Below are 16,879 nucleotides of genomic sequence, written 5' to 3' on the forward strand. Positions count from 1 at the left end.
AGCAGCTGGTTCATCTCACATCCCGCACACTTCTCTTGCAGGTCTGGGACACAGCATGCCACAGGGCTTGGCTGCTCCCTTGCTCCTGCTGATCCTCCAGGGAGGTAAGTCTCAACCCCATGGCTGCAGTAGACGATGGGTCCATCTCTTCCCACAAAACCGAGCAGGGGCCACATGGTGCTGTAGGCTCCTGGTCATGGCCACTGGCCACTTTTGTACAACCTACAGCCTCTGTCTACTTGACACCAAAGCTAAATGCCCCGTTTTCCACTAGCCAGAATCCAGGGAACCAAACGGCTTCAGTAAAGAGGAAAGCTTGCCACCCTCATGGGAAGGAAGTCTTGCCCTTGGTCTAACCTTCATTCCTCTTTGTGCAAGACTCTCACTTGGGTCATGAACCTTCAGTAGGTGGGGGAGGCATCAGGGCTGCAAGAGTCCTGTTGAGGGCATTCTCTCCATCAAAAGCCAGAAGCTGTGCAGGCCACCCCACTGAGGGGAACTTGACCTTCTGCAGACTCAGCAATATTTGCTCTGGTTTTTACCGAAATATCCAGTCCTTTAAATAGCTCCCCCAGGAAACAGGCCCAGCTTTTGATTTCCCTTTCTGGTTGCGACACCCTGCCTGCTCTGGAATCCCCTTTAGTGCCAGCACTGGGAGCAGGGCGTAAGAGTGCGGTTTGGGTAACAGAGCCCTGTCACACACTGAGGCTAGAATGTCACCTCCCTCTCCTCCTGTGGAGCCTGGCTAGGTTGCCATTAGTGGAGGAGACAGAGAGAGTGCAGACCCTGTGGAGATCCTGGGGATGGCTGCCTGGCACTAAGACAGGACAGGGCAATGGTTTCTGTGATGTGCTTGTCCTTCTAGCTTCAGAACTCCAGAGGGGACTGGGAGCAGTTGAGTGTATCTATTATCCCAGCCCTGGGGAGGTGGAGGCAGATCTCAGAAGCCCAGCTGCTCAGCCAAGTTGGTGAGCTCCAGGCTGGGTGGGAGAGTCTACCTAAAAAACCTCTCTCTTCAACTCACACGTGTACGTGCGTGTTCACAAACCCACAGACATGGTCACATGTGTGTTTTTCACAGTCCCAGGGCTGGGTGCTCAAGGCCACAGTGCAGCGGGCTCTATGGTCAGTGAGGTTCTTCCAGTGTGGTGTTGGATCTCCTGTTTTTACAATGGGAGCCAGGATGGAGCAGAAAGGAGTTTTTATGGTGGGAGCCCCTCCAGCCACCCTAACAACACTAGACCCGTAGGAGCTTGGCCTGGGAACTCTAATGACTCTATTACCCTTGGAGGCGTCACCTCCTCACATGTTCTGTGGCCTGAGCATTTGAGGGGACTCATAGATCCTAATTTTAGCAGGGCCCCAGGCACTTGCTGTGCTGTTTGTTCGCTCATTCATTCATTCATTCATTCATTTTTGAGTTTTTGAGACAAGGTTTCAGTATGTAGTCCTAATCCTCCTGCCTCAGTGTGCTGCTGTGTCAGGGGGCTGCTGTATGTGGTAGCTTATGTGATACAGTCTTGACCTCACATGAATATGGGTGTGGAGGCCGAGGACCTGTGCAGGCAGCCGGCTTAGGGATACCAGAGAGGCAATTTTAATCCTGGGGCTGTGGTCACCTAGTAAGGGTGCAGCTGCATCCTGTACCCTATAGTAACCTCTACGGGATGCCTGGGTGCCATCCAGTTGTGGGGAGTTGCCTGGCTTGTTCACTCACTCTGGCCTTGGCAGCCATCTCTCAGCAGTCTGTGGGCTCTGCTCTATCTGTCCCAGTGGCTTGTCCCATCTCAAGCTAGGGTACAGCTCAGTGGTAGCATTTGTCTAGTGTGTACAAAGTCCTGGCTTCAGGTCCTAGCACTATATACTGTTTCTTTCCTTCTCCTCTTCTCTTCCCTTCCTTTCCTTTCCTTCCCTTCCCTTCCTTTCCTCTCTCCTCTCCTCCCCTCCCTACCCCTTCCCACCCCTCCCCTCCCTTCCCTCCTTCTCCTTCTCCCCTCCTCCTCCCCTCCCCTCCTATATGTATGTGCTGTGTATGTTGCCAAAGAAGTCAACTTGCAGAAGTCGGTTCTCGCCTTTCCCCATGTGAGTTCCAGGGATGGAAATCAATTTGTTAAACTTGGCAGTGAGCACTTTTATCCACTGAGCCCTCTCACTGGCCCTGTCTCCACAACTTCTGGTGGAAGCTACCTAAGAACTGTTCTGGGATTCACTAGTAGACTAGTGTCTGCCAGGCGTATGGCTAGGAAGATGTTGTTTCCCAGGGAATAGAGCTCAGCAGCCCAGGAAAGCCATCTACCCTTGGAGCCTTGGTGCTGTCCTCCACAGCTCAGGTCTAGCCTTGGAATCTAGGTTAGAACCCAGAAGTTGCCCACTGTTTCAGGGTGTTCATTGGTCAGGACACAGAAGGAAGAAGCCACTGAAGATGAAGGCCTTTTAGGATGTGCATTTCCAGTGTGTGGGGAGAAGATACGGGTGTTGGCATGCAGTTTTACAAAGCAAAATTCAAAATGGCTCTGCTCATTTGGCCAAACATTGAACAAAACTTGGACAATTGACTGCATCTTATTTTATTGTTTTCTTACGCATGTATACTGGATACTAAGCCTAGTCCCTTTGCCTTGCCCCGCTTACTTTCCCTTTTCCTGAACCCCCTTCAATTATTCTCTTTGTTCCCCCTAGAAGTCCTCCATAGCTGCAAACCTGATAGAGAGAGTAATATCTAGAGTTCTATATTATTTTGATTTAGTAATTAGTTAGATACTTTTTCTTCCCTTTTGAGACAGGGTCTGGCTCTGTAGCCCAGGCTGACCTTGAACTAGCAATCCACCTGCCTCCATTCCCCCAAATGCTCAGAAGCCAGATGTGCCCCATGTCTGCCGCACCTGTCATTTGGAAAGTGAAACAAATGGCTAGGGTGTTGGGGGAGGGGGGAGGCGGGTGACTCTTCCAGCCAGCCCCTGCTGTGGCATTTACTTTGGTCACATCTTGGTAGCCATGGGGTCACTGACAGTGGCAGGTAAATTGTCAAGTGCTGAAGTCTCTCCCACTCTTTCACTGTCCTCACTAAACCCCTCCCCTGGTCGAGGCTGTGGGCTCAGACCATGACCCGTGCCGCACTCCCTGGCCTCAGGGATCTGTCCATCTGCCTGATGGAGGAGAGTTATCTGTCTATGTTACTTTCATTGGTTAATTAATAAAGAAACTGCCTTGGCCCTTTAAGAGACAGAAAATTAGGTAGGCGGAGTAGACAGAACAGAATTGTGGGAAAAAAGGAAGCAGAGTTGGGCAGACACTTCAGGCAGTCGCCATAGTGAGTCGCCATGCCTCTCCTCTCCGAGATGGACCCAGGTTAAGATCTCTCCTGGTAAGCGACCACCTCGTGGTGCTACACGGATTACTAAGTGTGGGTTAATTAGCCGATAAGAGGCTGAAACTATGGGCCAGGCAATGTTTTAAAAGAATACAGTTTCTGTGTAATTATTTCGGGTAAAACTAGCCGGGTGGCGGGACACAGCCCCGCCATTCCTTCTACATCTGCCTATGGGGAGTTCGGAGTGTTTGACCCTATGATGGCTAGTGACCCAGTTTCACATTAGAAGAACCTCATCACCATGACCAGTCTTGACATGCTGGAGCTCACACAAGGAATTCCAGTGACAAGGGTCCCTGGGTTCCATCCAGGCTTTCATCCCAGACTGTGACTCTACCCACACTTGTCCTCAGCCTCAGACAGCTTGCCAAGGCCTTTCCAGTGTCTCTCGCCTAAAAGGGCCTCTCTGCTATCCCTCCAGCTCGGGGCTGCCTGAATCTCACCTGCTACACCGACTACCTCTGGACTGTCACCTGTGTCCTGGAGACACGGACCCTCCACCCCTACACACTTACTCTCACCTGGTGAGTAGCCATGCCTCCTGAGCTGAGGAACTGCTCAGAGAGAGTGACAGGATGGGAGGAAGCCGGTGCAGGGTGGGGGGCTGAGCTGACCTGTGGCCTGCTCATCAGGAAGCTTAACTACAAAGGCCTGCCCCGCCCACCAGCAACATCACCCACCAAGACTGCAAGAGCCGAGAGCCAGGTCCCCACCTTACAGATGACTGAGCTCACAGGACTCACTGGAAACACACAGATAGGAAAAAGACTGACCACAGCCAGGGTTACCCCAAGGGTCATACTCTCTTACCCTCATATACCTGCCAAGGTTAGCAGCCCTGGTTAGCAGTCTCCAGTAATCTTATAAGCACCGAGTGCCCTCACCATAAATGATATTGAAATTATTGCTACCACGTTCCAGATGAGGATGCTGAAGTTCAAAGTGGTTTAGCCGCTGGCCGGAAGTCTCATAGCCAGTGTGCTCGTGATCCCATGTGCTGCTTAGGATAGAGACCGCTTATCCTTCATGCCTTCATTCACATTGAGTATATTATGTTCCTGCCAGACATGTTGCAGGGGCTGAGGAGCCAAACAAGACTCAAGACTGCAGGGTGTGGAGCCAGGGGTGGTCAGCTGGGGTGGTCAGCTGGGTTAGCCAGAGCACCCACGGCAGCAGACACAGCACGTGCAAAGGCCATGGGGGAGCATGAACGGCGAGTGTAGTTGAGCAGGTGCCTGTGACCTGAGCAGAGTGAGCCAGAGTGAGGGAAAACAGTAAACAAAGAAGTCGGTGGGTGTGTGAGGTCCATCTGTGCTGCAAGGGGAAGGGCAGCAGGTGTTAGGGAGCCTTGAAGGCACTTCTGGCTGCTGCCTGAGCAGGATGGAGCTCAGAGATGCTGGGTGAGGGAGCGATATCTTGAGATGACAGCCTTACAGTGGTCCAGGCTGGAGGCTTGCTTGGACAATGTCGTTCAGCAAGGTTTGTAGTACAGAAAATTCAGCAAAGAACTAAAGTCTGCAGATCCACATGGTCCTGGAGGGTGGCCATGTTCAGTTACTGAACACGTTAAGAAGGAAGAAAATAAACTTCTGTGAGTCCATGTACATACACTAAACCCCATCCTTGCTGCCCAGCGGGACCTAAAGAACTAAAGCATTTACCACTACCCCTCCTGACCAGTGCATAGGACAGCAGGCTGCAGGTCTCTCACTGTAGGCAACAGAGACAGGTTTAGGCCCAAATTCCCAAAGCCGCGAGCTGCTGCCCTGGTCCTCTGAGGCATGCAAGCTTTATCTGAACTCAGAGTATGCTGGGTGCTGCAGAGAGGTCACTGTCCCTGGGAGAGGGCTGGGCCATGACCCTCAGCCCTACCTCCAGCCCCTCATGCTTCAAGTTCCTGCCCTGACCTGGGCACTGAACTTCACTGTCCCTATTTATGACTGGCCACTCTGTCCCTGAAGGCAAGATGAATACGAGGAACTACAGGACAAAGAAACCTCTTGCAGCCTGGATAGGTCGGGCCACAACGCCACACATGCGTGGTATACGTGCCACATGCCCTTGTCTGGATTCATGGCCGATGACGTTTTCATTGTCAACAAGATGGACAACTCTGGCAACAGCTCCCAGGAGTGTGACAGCTTTGTCCTGGCTGAGAACAGTGAGTACCACAAACCCAAGTGGAGGAGGACTCAGGACCCTTCTCTGACCTCAAAGCAAGCTCTTCTCACACCAGCAAAATCTACTGTCCTTAGAGTGTGCTCTTTAGATGCCCTGCTTTTAGCTAAGAGATCATGGTTTGATATGGGATGTGGTCTATATGTCTAAGCGGAGCATCACAGGCTTGGAAAGATGTGGGGCAGGACCCAGCTCAGCCCTCCCTGTCTGCCTGACTCTGATTTACCTTGGAAAGACCCTTTTCATGTGACGTAGGATTTTGATCCTAGTCATGAGCACCAGTCAGCTAACACGGAATCCTCCCAGCTGAATGGGAGGGGCCTAAGGTTAGTAGGGCTCCATGGTAGATATGGCTTCAGCTGTCCCCAGAGCCTAGGCTGGGCAAAGGAGGGGTCTGGGGCAGCAGCTTTGGTGCATGGCAGAGTGTGTATCTGTATATGCATCTGTATGTGATGGGGGCCCCTTCTTTAGGAGAGAAACTGAAAACGACAGAATCCAGGGGGAACCTTGCTTAGGCATTTTCCACATTAGGCATTAATATCAAAACTTCTCTCAGCCATCTGGATTTCCAGCATTTGTTTTTTCTTTTCCTTAGCTGGACTATGCTGGGCCCAAGTCCTGGCTCCAGCCTTTAAGCCTGGGAATACTCTCTCATTTCCCACAGTCCCCAGCTCTGCTTCACTGTGCTGATGCTTCACCTAGATCTAGTCCAAGGGAATAGGGGCTGTGACCAGGGACTGCTTTGTTCAAAGCCACGCAGGGCCTTTGGGGAATGTCGGGGGGGGGGGAGGGACTCTACTTCCTGCAGATTCTTATCCTATTTCATCTTTCTGGGTCTTCCTCTAAGTCAAGCCAGCTCCCCCTTTTAATGTGACCGTGACCTTCTCTGGACGTTATGATATCTCCTGGCGTTCAGATTATTATGAAGACCCTGCCTTCTACGTGCTGAGGGGCAAGCTACAATACGAGCTGCAGTATCGGAACCTCAGAGACCCCTATGCTGTGGTGAGGCTGCAGGGCATGGGGTGAAGCAGCAGGGGTATGCAGGCAGGTCCCAGCAGAGCAGGGGCAAGGAACAGGACTTGGCATTCCCTCCTAGCATGTAACCCTCTCCTACCTCCTCCCTGGGCCAGGGTACCCCTCTATGTCTCCATCTTGACTTCTCCCCTACAGCCTACCTCGGTTACAGTGGGGCAAGGTTGGAGCATTGCCCTTGCCTTTAATGGGAATGCTACTTAAAGAGGGTGCACCTGGAAGGTTCCAGAATGGCCCACTGTTTAGACAGAGCCTTGGGCTTCTAGAATTATACATCTATTAGAATGGTCCTGGTTGAAGATTCCCATAAAGGGAATCGTCTAGAATGTTCCCTGGGAGGCTTCTCTAGCCATCCATTGCTAAGATGGTTTACTTAGGGACTTCCAAAGGTACACTGTTGAGGATGTCCTACGTCATCTGAGACATGGAGCCCAGGGGCTCACTGTCTGTGATGTGCAGGGGTGCCCATGGTTACTCCCAGGACATTGTCAGTTAGGGTGGGTCCACCGCTACAGAGAGAGCTATTTTTCTAGGTAGCTCTAGTCAGAGACGCATGCTCCCTGCGGGGCCTGCCTGGTTACTCCTGTGGAAGGACTTTGCACCCCATTCATGACTTGGGTGACTACAGAGCTTCACGTTCCTTCCCTCTTGGCAGAGGCCGGTGACCAAGCTGATCTCAGTGGACTCAAATAATGTCTCCCTTCTCGCTGAAGATTTCCACAAAGACTCTACCTACCAGCTGCAGGTGCGGGCAGCACCCCAGCCAGGCACTTTATTCAGGGGGACCTGGAGTGAGTGGAGTGACCCTGTCATCTTTCAGACCCAGGCTGAAGGTAAGTGTGACGCGGGTGGGATCCCCTACGTCTGGTACTGACTCTTGTCCCACTGCAGCTTTCTCAAGGCCTGAGGTTCCCCTGCATGGCCGGGAGGTGTGTGCTCTGTTATCCATCCCCTGATGCAGCCACTCATCTTTGCAAGGGGAGCTGCTGCTTCTGATACTGCATTTGACTCCTAACTCTGAAAGGGGAGTCATTGCCCCATTTTACAGAAGAGAAAACTAAGGCTTAGAGAGATGACATCACTTTCCTGGGATGAGAATAAAATTCCTATAGAATCAACTTGATAGAGTAGAAGGGTTATTTTAGTTTCTGGTTTGGCTCATGATTGTAAGGCCCTGTTGCACTGCGGGGAGTGTATGCCATTGTTTACTTCATGGTAATCAGGAAGCAAAGACAGAGGAAGGGCTGGGGTCCCAATATTCCTTTAGTGTGTCTGTAATGACCTAACCATCTCCCACTAGGCTCGGAGTCCTAAGGTTCTACCACCTTCCAGTAGCACCCAGGTCGGGACCATACCTCTGACACAGGAGCCTTTGGGGGAGGGGCCACTTGACAGAGGAAGGGATCAAACCCCAGCTTCCTCCCAGCCTTCCACCCAACCCGACCATCCCCCATACACCCACCCACATTCTTCTGGGAGACTTTTCTGTTGGATCCATGGTTTGCTCTCTATGCAGAGCCTGAGGCAGACTTGGACCCTCACCTGCTGCTGCTGCTGCTGCTCCTTCTGTTTGCCTTGGTTCCCGGCCTGATTTTCTTGGGTTTGAAGATCGACCTGCCTTGGAGGTGAGGCCAGGCGCTCAGGGAGGCAGAGAAGGAAGGGGTCAGCTTGGGTCACAGCCCCTCCAACCAAGACCTGTTCTGTCTGGGCAGGGGGCTTGGTGAGAGCTGTGAGACCATTGAACAGTGTGTATGTTCCATGTGCTAGACACGGCAGAGCTCCTGTCCCCACCCCCCGCTCCATGATGGCCCTGTGAGCCTGGCACACTGCAGACACCCCCACTCTTCATACAGGGAAAACGGAAGCACAAAGTAGCCTAGCTCCTTGCCCAAAGTCACAGAACTATGGTGTGGCAAGGGTGGGGTAGAAACGTCACTTCACATTCTTTGAGGGGATCTTGACTTGGCCCTTGTCCAAAAAGTGAACTTTGATGCCCAAAGATCACTCACCCCTCCCCATCCCTTCGTTTCAGCTTCAAGGTGGCCTGGGATTTGCTTTCCATACAGGGCTTCCATTCCGCATGCCATGGAGAGAAAGGAGGCTGCTGATTCAAAACAGAACGTACCACCTTGGCACCAGCAGTGTGGCAGGCTGCTGTAGGCAGAGTCCTTTGATAAATGACAGAGCGGGGCTCTGCACACACTCATTTTGTTCCCCTTCCATGAGATACTCAAAGACAGAGAGAATCTGGAAGGGAGAGACCAGGGTGCTCGTCACAGTTGGTGGCAGCCTGGGGTTCTCCCGACCCCCACCATGGGAGATGAGGAAGTCAAGGCCCCAGAGGGCAGTGTGTGCCTAGCCCACAATAGATGCCAGGGGCAGGAACTTGAGCATCTGCAGGAAGCTTGGGGGTGAGGGTAACTGCTGCTTCCGTTTTGCTGATGGGTGGGCAGGAAGGCGCCTGGCAGTAGAAGCTGTTGCTTCTACAGGAGAGAGGCCAGATCACAAGGGCTTTACACACCTCTTTCTTTGCAGACTATGGAAGAAGGTCTGGGTACCAGTGCCCAGCCCTGAGAGTTTCTTCCAGCCCCTGTACAAGGAACACAGCGGGAACTTCAAGGTGAGACACCGTGGATGCACCCTTTGGATGTTGAGCCCTAATAACTTTCACCCTAACCCCAAGACTGCTCTGTGAGTCCAGAGTATTTAAAACCTGAGCTGGAACCTAGCCTCAGTTTCCCTATTCTGTGAGGTGCAGAATTGGTCGTAGACTTAGGCATTGTGATGCATTTCCAGCTTAGAGTTACCGTGAAAGTGGGTAAGCTGGGTGTCCCTTGGGTGCATGAGCTAGGTGCCTGTGGTTTACTCTGCTGGCTTTGATCTGTGGTGGGGAGCGAATCTTACCTGGGAAGGACCTGCCCTATCCCACAGCACATCCCTTCCCTGCCAAGTACACCTGCCACTACTGTCATTTCCGAGTATCTGCCCTGCACTGCTGTGCAAAGCCAGCAGGGCGGGAGGCCCCCCGAGAGAGGATGTGATGTCAGGGAACAGCCACTTGCCGCAGCCCATGGAGGTCAGAGCAGCAGGGCACCCAAGGAACAGCTGCTGCACACCTGGTTGGTGGCTCTGCCCTTGCAGTGAGTTCCCAGCAGCCCTCTGGGTCTCCAGGAGGGGGCCCAGGCTCAGAGGGACCAGTGGGCCTTTCAGAAAGGGCAAGGGTGTGCCCACACCCCTTCTTACCCCACAACATTGCTGCCTGCTGTGCTGTGATGTTGCTGTTAATCTTGTATAACTTGCCCTGTCAGCAAACAAACATTACCTCACTCAGTCCTCAAGACACTGCCGTGGGTGGGACCATCCCATAGAAGACAGAAAAGAGATACAGAGGACAAGGGCCTAACTCAAGGTCACACAGTTGAGACGTGACCCCAGGTCAGGGATAGGGGAACATTGTGGTTCTGAGATGTTCTTTTCAGGGGACCTTCTCACACCAGGGTGATCCCCTATTGTCACCAATATCCTGGCAGGCAATGAGCAAGAGGGTTCTCAAGGCTTCGGGGCCGCTGTCTCCGTCCAGCATCCCCTAAAGGCGTTTCCGCATATCTGGTTACTGATTCGCTCCCTCCATAGACATTTATGGCAAATCTTTTGTGTGTCGGGTACTGAGGACACAGCTGTGAGCAGGCCTGCTCCTGGCTGAGTGTTCTCTGTAGTGTGGATACACAGCAGAGCTTGTGTTAGGAGACAGGATATGGGCGGGGCCTCTTAGACCTCAGGACTCAGGAGCCTGGTTCCAGCACCCAGCCGATCCTACGTTGGGGCACTGGTTACTAACGTGAAGGCAGTCCGTCCTTACTGCAGGCGGGAACACAGGCCCTGAAAGAGAAGGACAGCATTGGGGGCCCGCAGGACAGGGGTTCATCATGGTCCTGTCTGTCTCTCTCTGCTGGTTGTCTTGTTCCTCTGTTCTCCCTGTCTCTGGCCCGTCTCTATGTCCCAGCATCCACGCGTCTTTGACTCTGTTCACACCCAAGCATCTGCCTCAGCCGATGACTGTCTCTTTCTCACAGAAATGGGTGGACACCCCTTTCACGGCCTCTAGCCTGGAGCTGACACCACAGAGTCCCACAGCAACCTCAGTCCTACAAGTGCACGACAGCTGTTCGCCCTCATACCCAGCCAAGGAAAAGAAGTTCCTGGGGCCGCCAGGCCTGGAGGACCAGCTGGAGTGTGATGGGACATCTGAGCTTGGCCACTGCTGCACAGTCCCCTTGGCAGCCGGCCCAGGCCCCTCCGCCTACAGTGAGGAGAGAGACCGGCCATATGGTCTGGTGTCCATTGACACAGTGACTGTGGGGGATGCAGAGGGACCATGTGCCTGGCCCTATGGCTGTGGAGATGACGGCTACCCAGCCCTGAACCTGGATGCTGGTCCAGAGTCTGGCCCTAAGGCAGAGGATCTGCTCTTGGTCACAAACACCACTTTTCTGTCCTGTGGCTGTGTCTCAGGTGGTGGCCTCAGGCTGGGAGGTACCCCAGGCAGCCTCCTGGACAGGTTGAGGCTGCCCCTTGCTCAGGAAAGGGACTGGACAGCAGGCCCACCCTGGAGAACGGGGTCCCCAGGAGGGGGCTCTGAGAGTGAGGCGGGCTCACCCCCTGGCTTGGACATGGACACTTTTGACAGCGGCTTTGCGGGATCAGACTGTGGCAGCCCTGTGGAGAGTGATGAAGGGCCCCCTCGCAGCTACATCCGCCAGTGGGTGATCAGGACCCCTCCACCTGTGGACAGCGGCACCCAGGCCAGCTAGCATACAAAACCAACTGCGATAAGAAGGGATCAGAAGTGGGCGGGCTTTCGAGCCTGCCATTTACAGTGTGAATATGTAGGTATGTGTGTGTCCATGTGTGGCTTGGGTGTGCGTTCCCACATCCTTGTGTGAGAAATGCCTGTACATGCCTTGTGTTCACGGTCATACCTGTGTGTGTCTGCCTGAGCTCACTGTGTACATGCATGAGTGTAGGTGTCTCTTAGACATGAGCCTCTGACTCCTCCCCTGCAGACGTGAGGAGTGGCCACAGTCAGTGTCTAGAGACTGGTTCAGGTTCCTGCCCAAGGGCACTATCACCACACCCAGCCCTGTCAGGTGCCACCTCCAAGAAGCTATGAAGTCCAGGCTGTTACCATCTTCTCTCCTGGGGCAGGGAATAGAGTGAGCCTACAGCATCTACTGGAGTGGGAAGGTTTGGGGGGGAACCTAGGGATGTTACTGTGAACCCCAGTACAGGTGGCCCCAGGCTATGCATCCTGGAGAAGCCACTTCTGAACTCTGCAGGCTTCGCTTTCCTGGGCATTAGGAATGGTGGGGCTGCCCTGGCTTAGCCCTATGCAGTTTGCAGCCCCTTTCAGCTTCTTGACTTTTGTGGCTTTTAGGACCAGGTGCATGCCCCGAGGAGGGAGAATGGGAAAAGGCAGCCTACATCCACAGCCTGGGTACATATGGAGAATCCTGCCACGGGCACTCAGTGGGATTCTGGGCTGTGACATACACAGCCCAGTCCTCAGAAGCAGTACCACCAACCAAGTTTATTTGGGGGGGGGGGGTTGGGTTTTTTCCTTACTAAAAACAAAATTCCTGTAAGTACTCAGGGAATATTTATCAAATATCAGGCATGGGGAGAGGGTACAGAGTGCATTACTCACGGAACCCTCTTTATGACACCCAGAGTTCAGGGGACACAAGGGAGCCATCAAGAAACGGCTTCTAGGGGCTGGAAAGATGACTCAGTGGTCATGGGCTTCTCTTCCAGAGGACCTGAGTTCAATTCCCAGCACCCACATGGCAGCTCACAGCTGTCTGTAACTCCAGTTCCAGGGAACCCGAAACCCATGTCAAAACACTAACGCATATGAGAGAGAGAGAGAGAGAGAGAGGGAGAGAGAGAGAGAGAGAGAGAGAGAGAGAGGAAGAAGAGGAGGAAGGAAGGAAGGAAGGAAGGAAGGAAGGAAGGAAGGAAGGAAAAGAAAGGAAGAAGTAGCTTAGCTTCTGGGCACTCTGTAGCCGGTACCTGCTCTTCCCCTGCCTGTCCTTGATGTCACATTTATCCTAGGGACTTAGGGAAGGTCCCCTTGCATCCAGTGACTCCTGTGAGCGTGCTGTGTGAGGAAGCTAAGAAGTACGGGGTGGTATCAGAACACTTCTTCCTGGACAGCAGGGCAGTATAGAAGCTAGACAGTGCCAAGATTGCTTAGCCTTTGCTGGCGTTTTCTTTCTTTTCCCTCCCTCCTTCTTCCCTTCCTTATCCTTTGTCCTTTTCTTCTTGAATGGTCTGTTCTTCCTACAAGGGTGCCCACCCAAGATGTGGTATGGTATTTGCAAAACCAGACAGGTTGGAGACAGCAGAGTGTCTGACCTGCTCTGGACACAGTGGGAAGCCTCCATCTTGTCTGGGACTCCAGGGTGCAGCATCGCCCCTCAATGGCCCAGGGAGGAAGGCAGTCTATCTGTCCAGTCTGCAGAACTGAGCTGGAAAGCGGTCAGCAGAAATCAGCCGAAAGCTCCCTTAGACTCATGCATAAAGCAGGGTAGCTGGTGGAGACACCCAGGGAATGCACAGATGTCCTCAGTATCTGACTCAGGGCTGGCTGGAAAGTTCTGGAACACTGGTTGTTTGAACAGCAAGACTGCACCTAGGACCAAGGTGTGTGAGGCTCTCAGACCAGCAAAAACCACAGCTCCCTCCCTGCACGTGCATACAGCCCCACCCTGCTGCACCCACCTCCCCCAAACACTTAGACCAAAATGTGCTGTGGTTTTCACATCCTCTGGGAGCCACAGACTGCAGGTGTTCTTGGCAGCTCTCCAGGGAACCAGTTCAGCACCCCACTCCCCTCCACCCCGCATACAGGAAGAACATTCAGGGCTGAGATGCTGACCCCCCACCGGATCCCTTTTTGAAGGGACACCTCATGAAAAAAATGTGAACTCAAAGTTGGAGGCAAGAGCTAGACCACCTAGGAGTTAACAGTGGGTGGACAGGAGGCCGGTGAAAGGTTTGACGGGATGACAGCTGGAATGACGGCTGGATGGAGAGACAGACAGACACACTGCACGAGAGTAGGCGGACCAGATGCAATCTAGGAGGCTAGTTGCTCTGTCTGCTCCTGGTTTTATCCCCAGCCCTACACACAACAGGTGCTTAATAAAGTTTTAATAAAACCTGGATTGTGGCCCGTCTTAATTCCAGGATCTCAGGCTGTGAGCTAGATTAATCTAGACATGGTTGGTGAGGGATGTCTTCTGGCTGGGAGGAGCTGGCCAGTCACTGATGGACACCCAGGGCACGGCATGAGGATGCAGCTTTAGGAAGGAAGCAGGGCTTGTCAGACATTGGGAGGTGTGACACGCATCTCTATTCCAGCGAGGGTCTCCAGCAGATACGACCAAGAGGCAGAGCCATTGAGGGCGGTGGGTGCCCATCACCTGAGACCAGGTAGAGCTGCTGGAAAGGTGCTCTGAAAGGATGGGGGTTCCCATCATACTCCACCAGTGTGCACAGCCTTTGATGTTCAGGGTTTGCCCTTCTTGACATGGCTATCCCCTTGGGCAGGATGAGCTGGACCTGCCTGAGATCTGCCACCCAAGAAATCAAAGAAGCAAACCTCTTAGCAAATACCCATGGGTGTCTGCCACTTTGCTAGCTCTGGGACAGGGCACTAGATGTCCCTCCCCCCCACCCATGCTGCTGTGTAGTCAAGGCAGACATGTGCCCCGAGCTGCTTCACGCTTCTCTCTGTAGCAGTGCTGGGGCTAGAACCCAGGACCTCACAGAAGCTAGGCAGGTCCTCTGACTGAGCTAGCTTCCCTAGCCCCCACTTTTACTTTTCCTATTTTGAGTCAGGGTCTAAATTGACTGGGCTGCTCTTGAACTCTTGATCCTCCTACCCCAGCTTCTGAATCCCCAGACCTGCTATTTCAGCCTTTCCTCTGGCTACTAGAAGGAGCCAAGCCTGGAGCTGCAAGGGGGGTTGGAGGGGGGGGAGTCACAACAGGAGAGAAGAGCTAGCCTGAGGTGCTGTGAGGTAGAAGCCTGGGAGCTCCTGGATGGAGCCATGCCTGACTGAGGCTCATGAGGGGAATAGTCACTGAGCTTCACTCTTTCCAGCTTTTGGCTTTCTAGGCAGGTGAACTTCCCAGCCCCATGGGGTCAGAGAGGGTGCAAGCAGAAGCAGTTTATCCTTTCTAATGGAGCACTTAGGAGTCACAGCGCCTCCTAGCTGTCCTCCTGTGCCATGGGCATTGGTGGTGACCGAGTTGGCCCTCTGTGGCTCTGTCTGCCTGAGGACAGGACTGAGTTTCCTGTACCTATGATGGTATGACGTGTGAGCCCAACATTAACTGTGTCATTTGATACTGCGGAGGTGTGGCTGTTAGGCAGCACACCCCATCTTGTCCTGACCAGTCGAAACATCTCCAATCTGTGTGTGTCAGCCGGTTTGAGGTAGGTGAAGTTTTTACACCCCATAAACCTCTCCACTGATGCAATAATTCAAATCAGACCAAATCAAACTGAATTAGAAAAAGCCCAGGTTTAATGGATACCAATGCTCCTGGGTGGCTCTCCAGCCCCCCAGGGAGGAACCAGGGAAGAAAGACCCAGAAAACCATGTGTTTATTCTCTGAGGTGCTGTTTAAATACCCTGTGGGAGTGGTCTTGAGCATCTCTGGGAAGGGTCATTGTTTGGTGGGCTTTTTTGGAGGTGGAGTCTGGACTGTGGCAACTCCCAGGGGAGGGGGCTTGGGATGGAACTTCCACCCAAACATTCCAGACTCTCTGGATCTATAGATGCCAGGGGCTGGGGTGACGCTTCCAACCAAACAGTGGGTTCCTGTTGCTTGTGGCCTGAAGTGCTCTATAACAACCACAATGAAAAGACAACTCCCTTCCTAAGGACCTCAGTGAGAAGAGAGGGGGTTGGGGCATGGTTCACAGGCACAGCGCTTGTGTGGCATTCAAGCCCTGAGGAAGAGGGATGAAAAACACCAGGGGCCAGGGCAGAGCTGCTTAGAGTTGTTTGTTTGTGGCCTCATACGGAGCTGGGCACTGGCAGCAGGTAGCATTCCTCCTCTGCCCTCCTCCTGATCTCTTGAAAGCTGTGTCACCTCTGCCAGAACCCCAGCGACCTTACCCCACTGTCTCCAGGGCATTCCCACTGTGGTGTGGTCTGGGGTCTCCAGGGTCTAATGCGGGAAGGTATCGAGGAGAAATAAAAGCCACCTCTCACCCTGGGAACAGAAGCCACAGCGAAGGACTCCTCAAGCCCACTGAGCCCTCTGCAAACTGTGTTCCTCTTGGCATCCTCAGAGAATAGAAAGAGCCTTGTGTCTCGGGCTGCAGTTGCCTGGACATGGCTACCACTTACCGAGCGGCACAGCCCACGGTGGCCCATCCAGCCCCAGCCGCACCACAGAAAATGGGTGGAGGACTCCTAGGGAGTCCTGATGAGCCATGCCTCCTGTGGCTGTAACTTTTCCTGTTGGTAGAACAAGCACAGACCCCAATGACAAACTAGAGAGGGGACATGCTCTGTCTAGAGCTACCCATGCACTTACACAAAGATGTAAGGGCCAGGGTCCGGTTTACACAGCACCTCAGTGTGATGACTGTGGCGGGGGCCTTTATTCCCAGCTGCAGCACACACCTGCCTGGCTTTGCTCCCAAACAAATGTGTTAACAAAATCCACCTTGGACTTTGCTACCTGTCTGTTCCTATCAGCAGGGGCAAGGATTGAAGTTGCTGCATGTCAGGGCCCACATGGCATGGCTCTGAAGGGGTGCTCAGCTATGGGAGGTGACTGAATGGAGGACCTGTCCTCACAGAACCTGCAGCAGACACAGGAAGAGGGCAGAGTTCCCAGGAAGTTTGTAGAGGCCAGAACTATGCCCAACCGCGTGACAACCTGAGGTCCTGCCCCTGCTAATTTGGAACTTTTTCTTTCCCGACTTGATAGCCCTGTGTAGGAACCTTTATCTTATGCTTTTCGGTGAGCATAGGGCTGATTCTCCATCCCTCCATCCTAGGTGCTGTGGAGGGGGCTTTGAGGCGGGCAGCCTGGTGGGAAACCATCACATCCGCCCTACCACTAGCTTCCAACTTTGCGGAAGCTGTTTCAACCTTGTGGGCCTTCAGTTTCCTCATCCATGAAACAGGCATGAGTCACGTGTGCTTCTCAGGATGGCCATGACACGAGCTCTCTGCAGTGTCCAGAATGGTGTCTGATGTGCGTGCAGGTA

General features: G+C 53.3%; 1 protein-coding gene across 1 annotated transcript in view; it reads left to right on the top strand.

The window, feature by feature from the left end:
- Il21r (interleukin 21 receptor) overlaps positions 1-12,759 on the top strand; it is a 33,928-nt gene extending 21,169 nt beyond the window's left edge. Inside the window, exons 2-9 of the mRNA XM_038340294.2 lie at positions 42-104; positions 3,792-3,894; positions 5,332-5,531; positions 6,396-6,553; positions 7,239-7,416; positions 8,100-8,208; positions 9,119-9,203; positions 10,657-12,759. Of these exons, the coding sequence (XP_038196222.1) occupies positions 56-104; positions 3,792-3,894; positions 5,332-5,531; positions 6,396-6,553; positions 7,239-7,416; positions 8,100-8,208; positions 9,119-9,203; positions 10,657-11,394 (1,620 nt within the window). The 5' untranslated portion in view covers positions 42-55 and the 3' untranslated portion in view covers positions 11,395-12,759. The remainder of the gene's footprint in view (positions 1-41; positions 105-3,791; positions 3,895-5,331; positions 5,532-6,395; positions 6,554-7,238; positions 7,417-8,099; positions 8,209-9,118; positions 9,204-10,656) is intronic.
- The last annotated feature ends 4,120 nt before the right edge of the window (positions 12,760-16,879 follow it).

This window comes from Arvicola amphibius, chromosome 1, assembly GCF_903992535.2.
Source record: "Arvicola amphibius chromosome 1, mArvAmp1.2, whole genome shotgun sequence".
In the NCBI taxonomy this organism is placed as follows: domain Eukaryota; kingdom Metazoa; phylum Chordata; class Mammalia; order Rodentia; family Cricetidae; genus Arvicola; species Arvicola amphibius.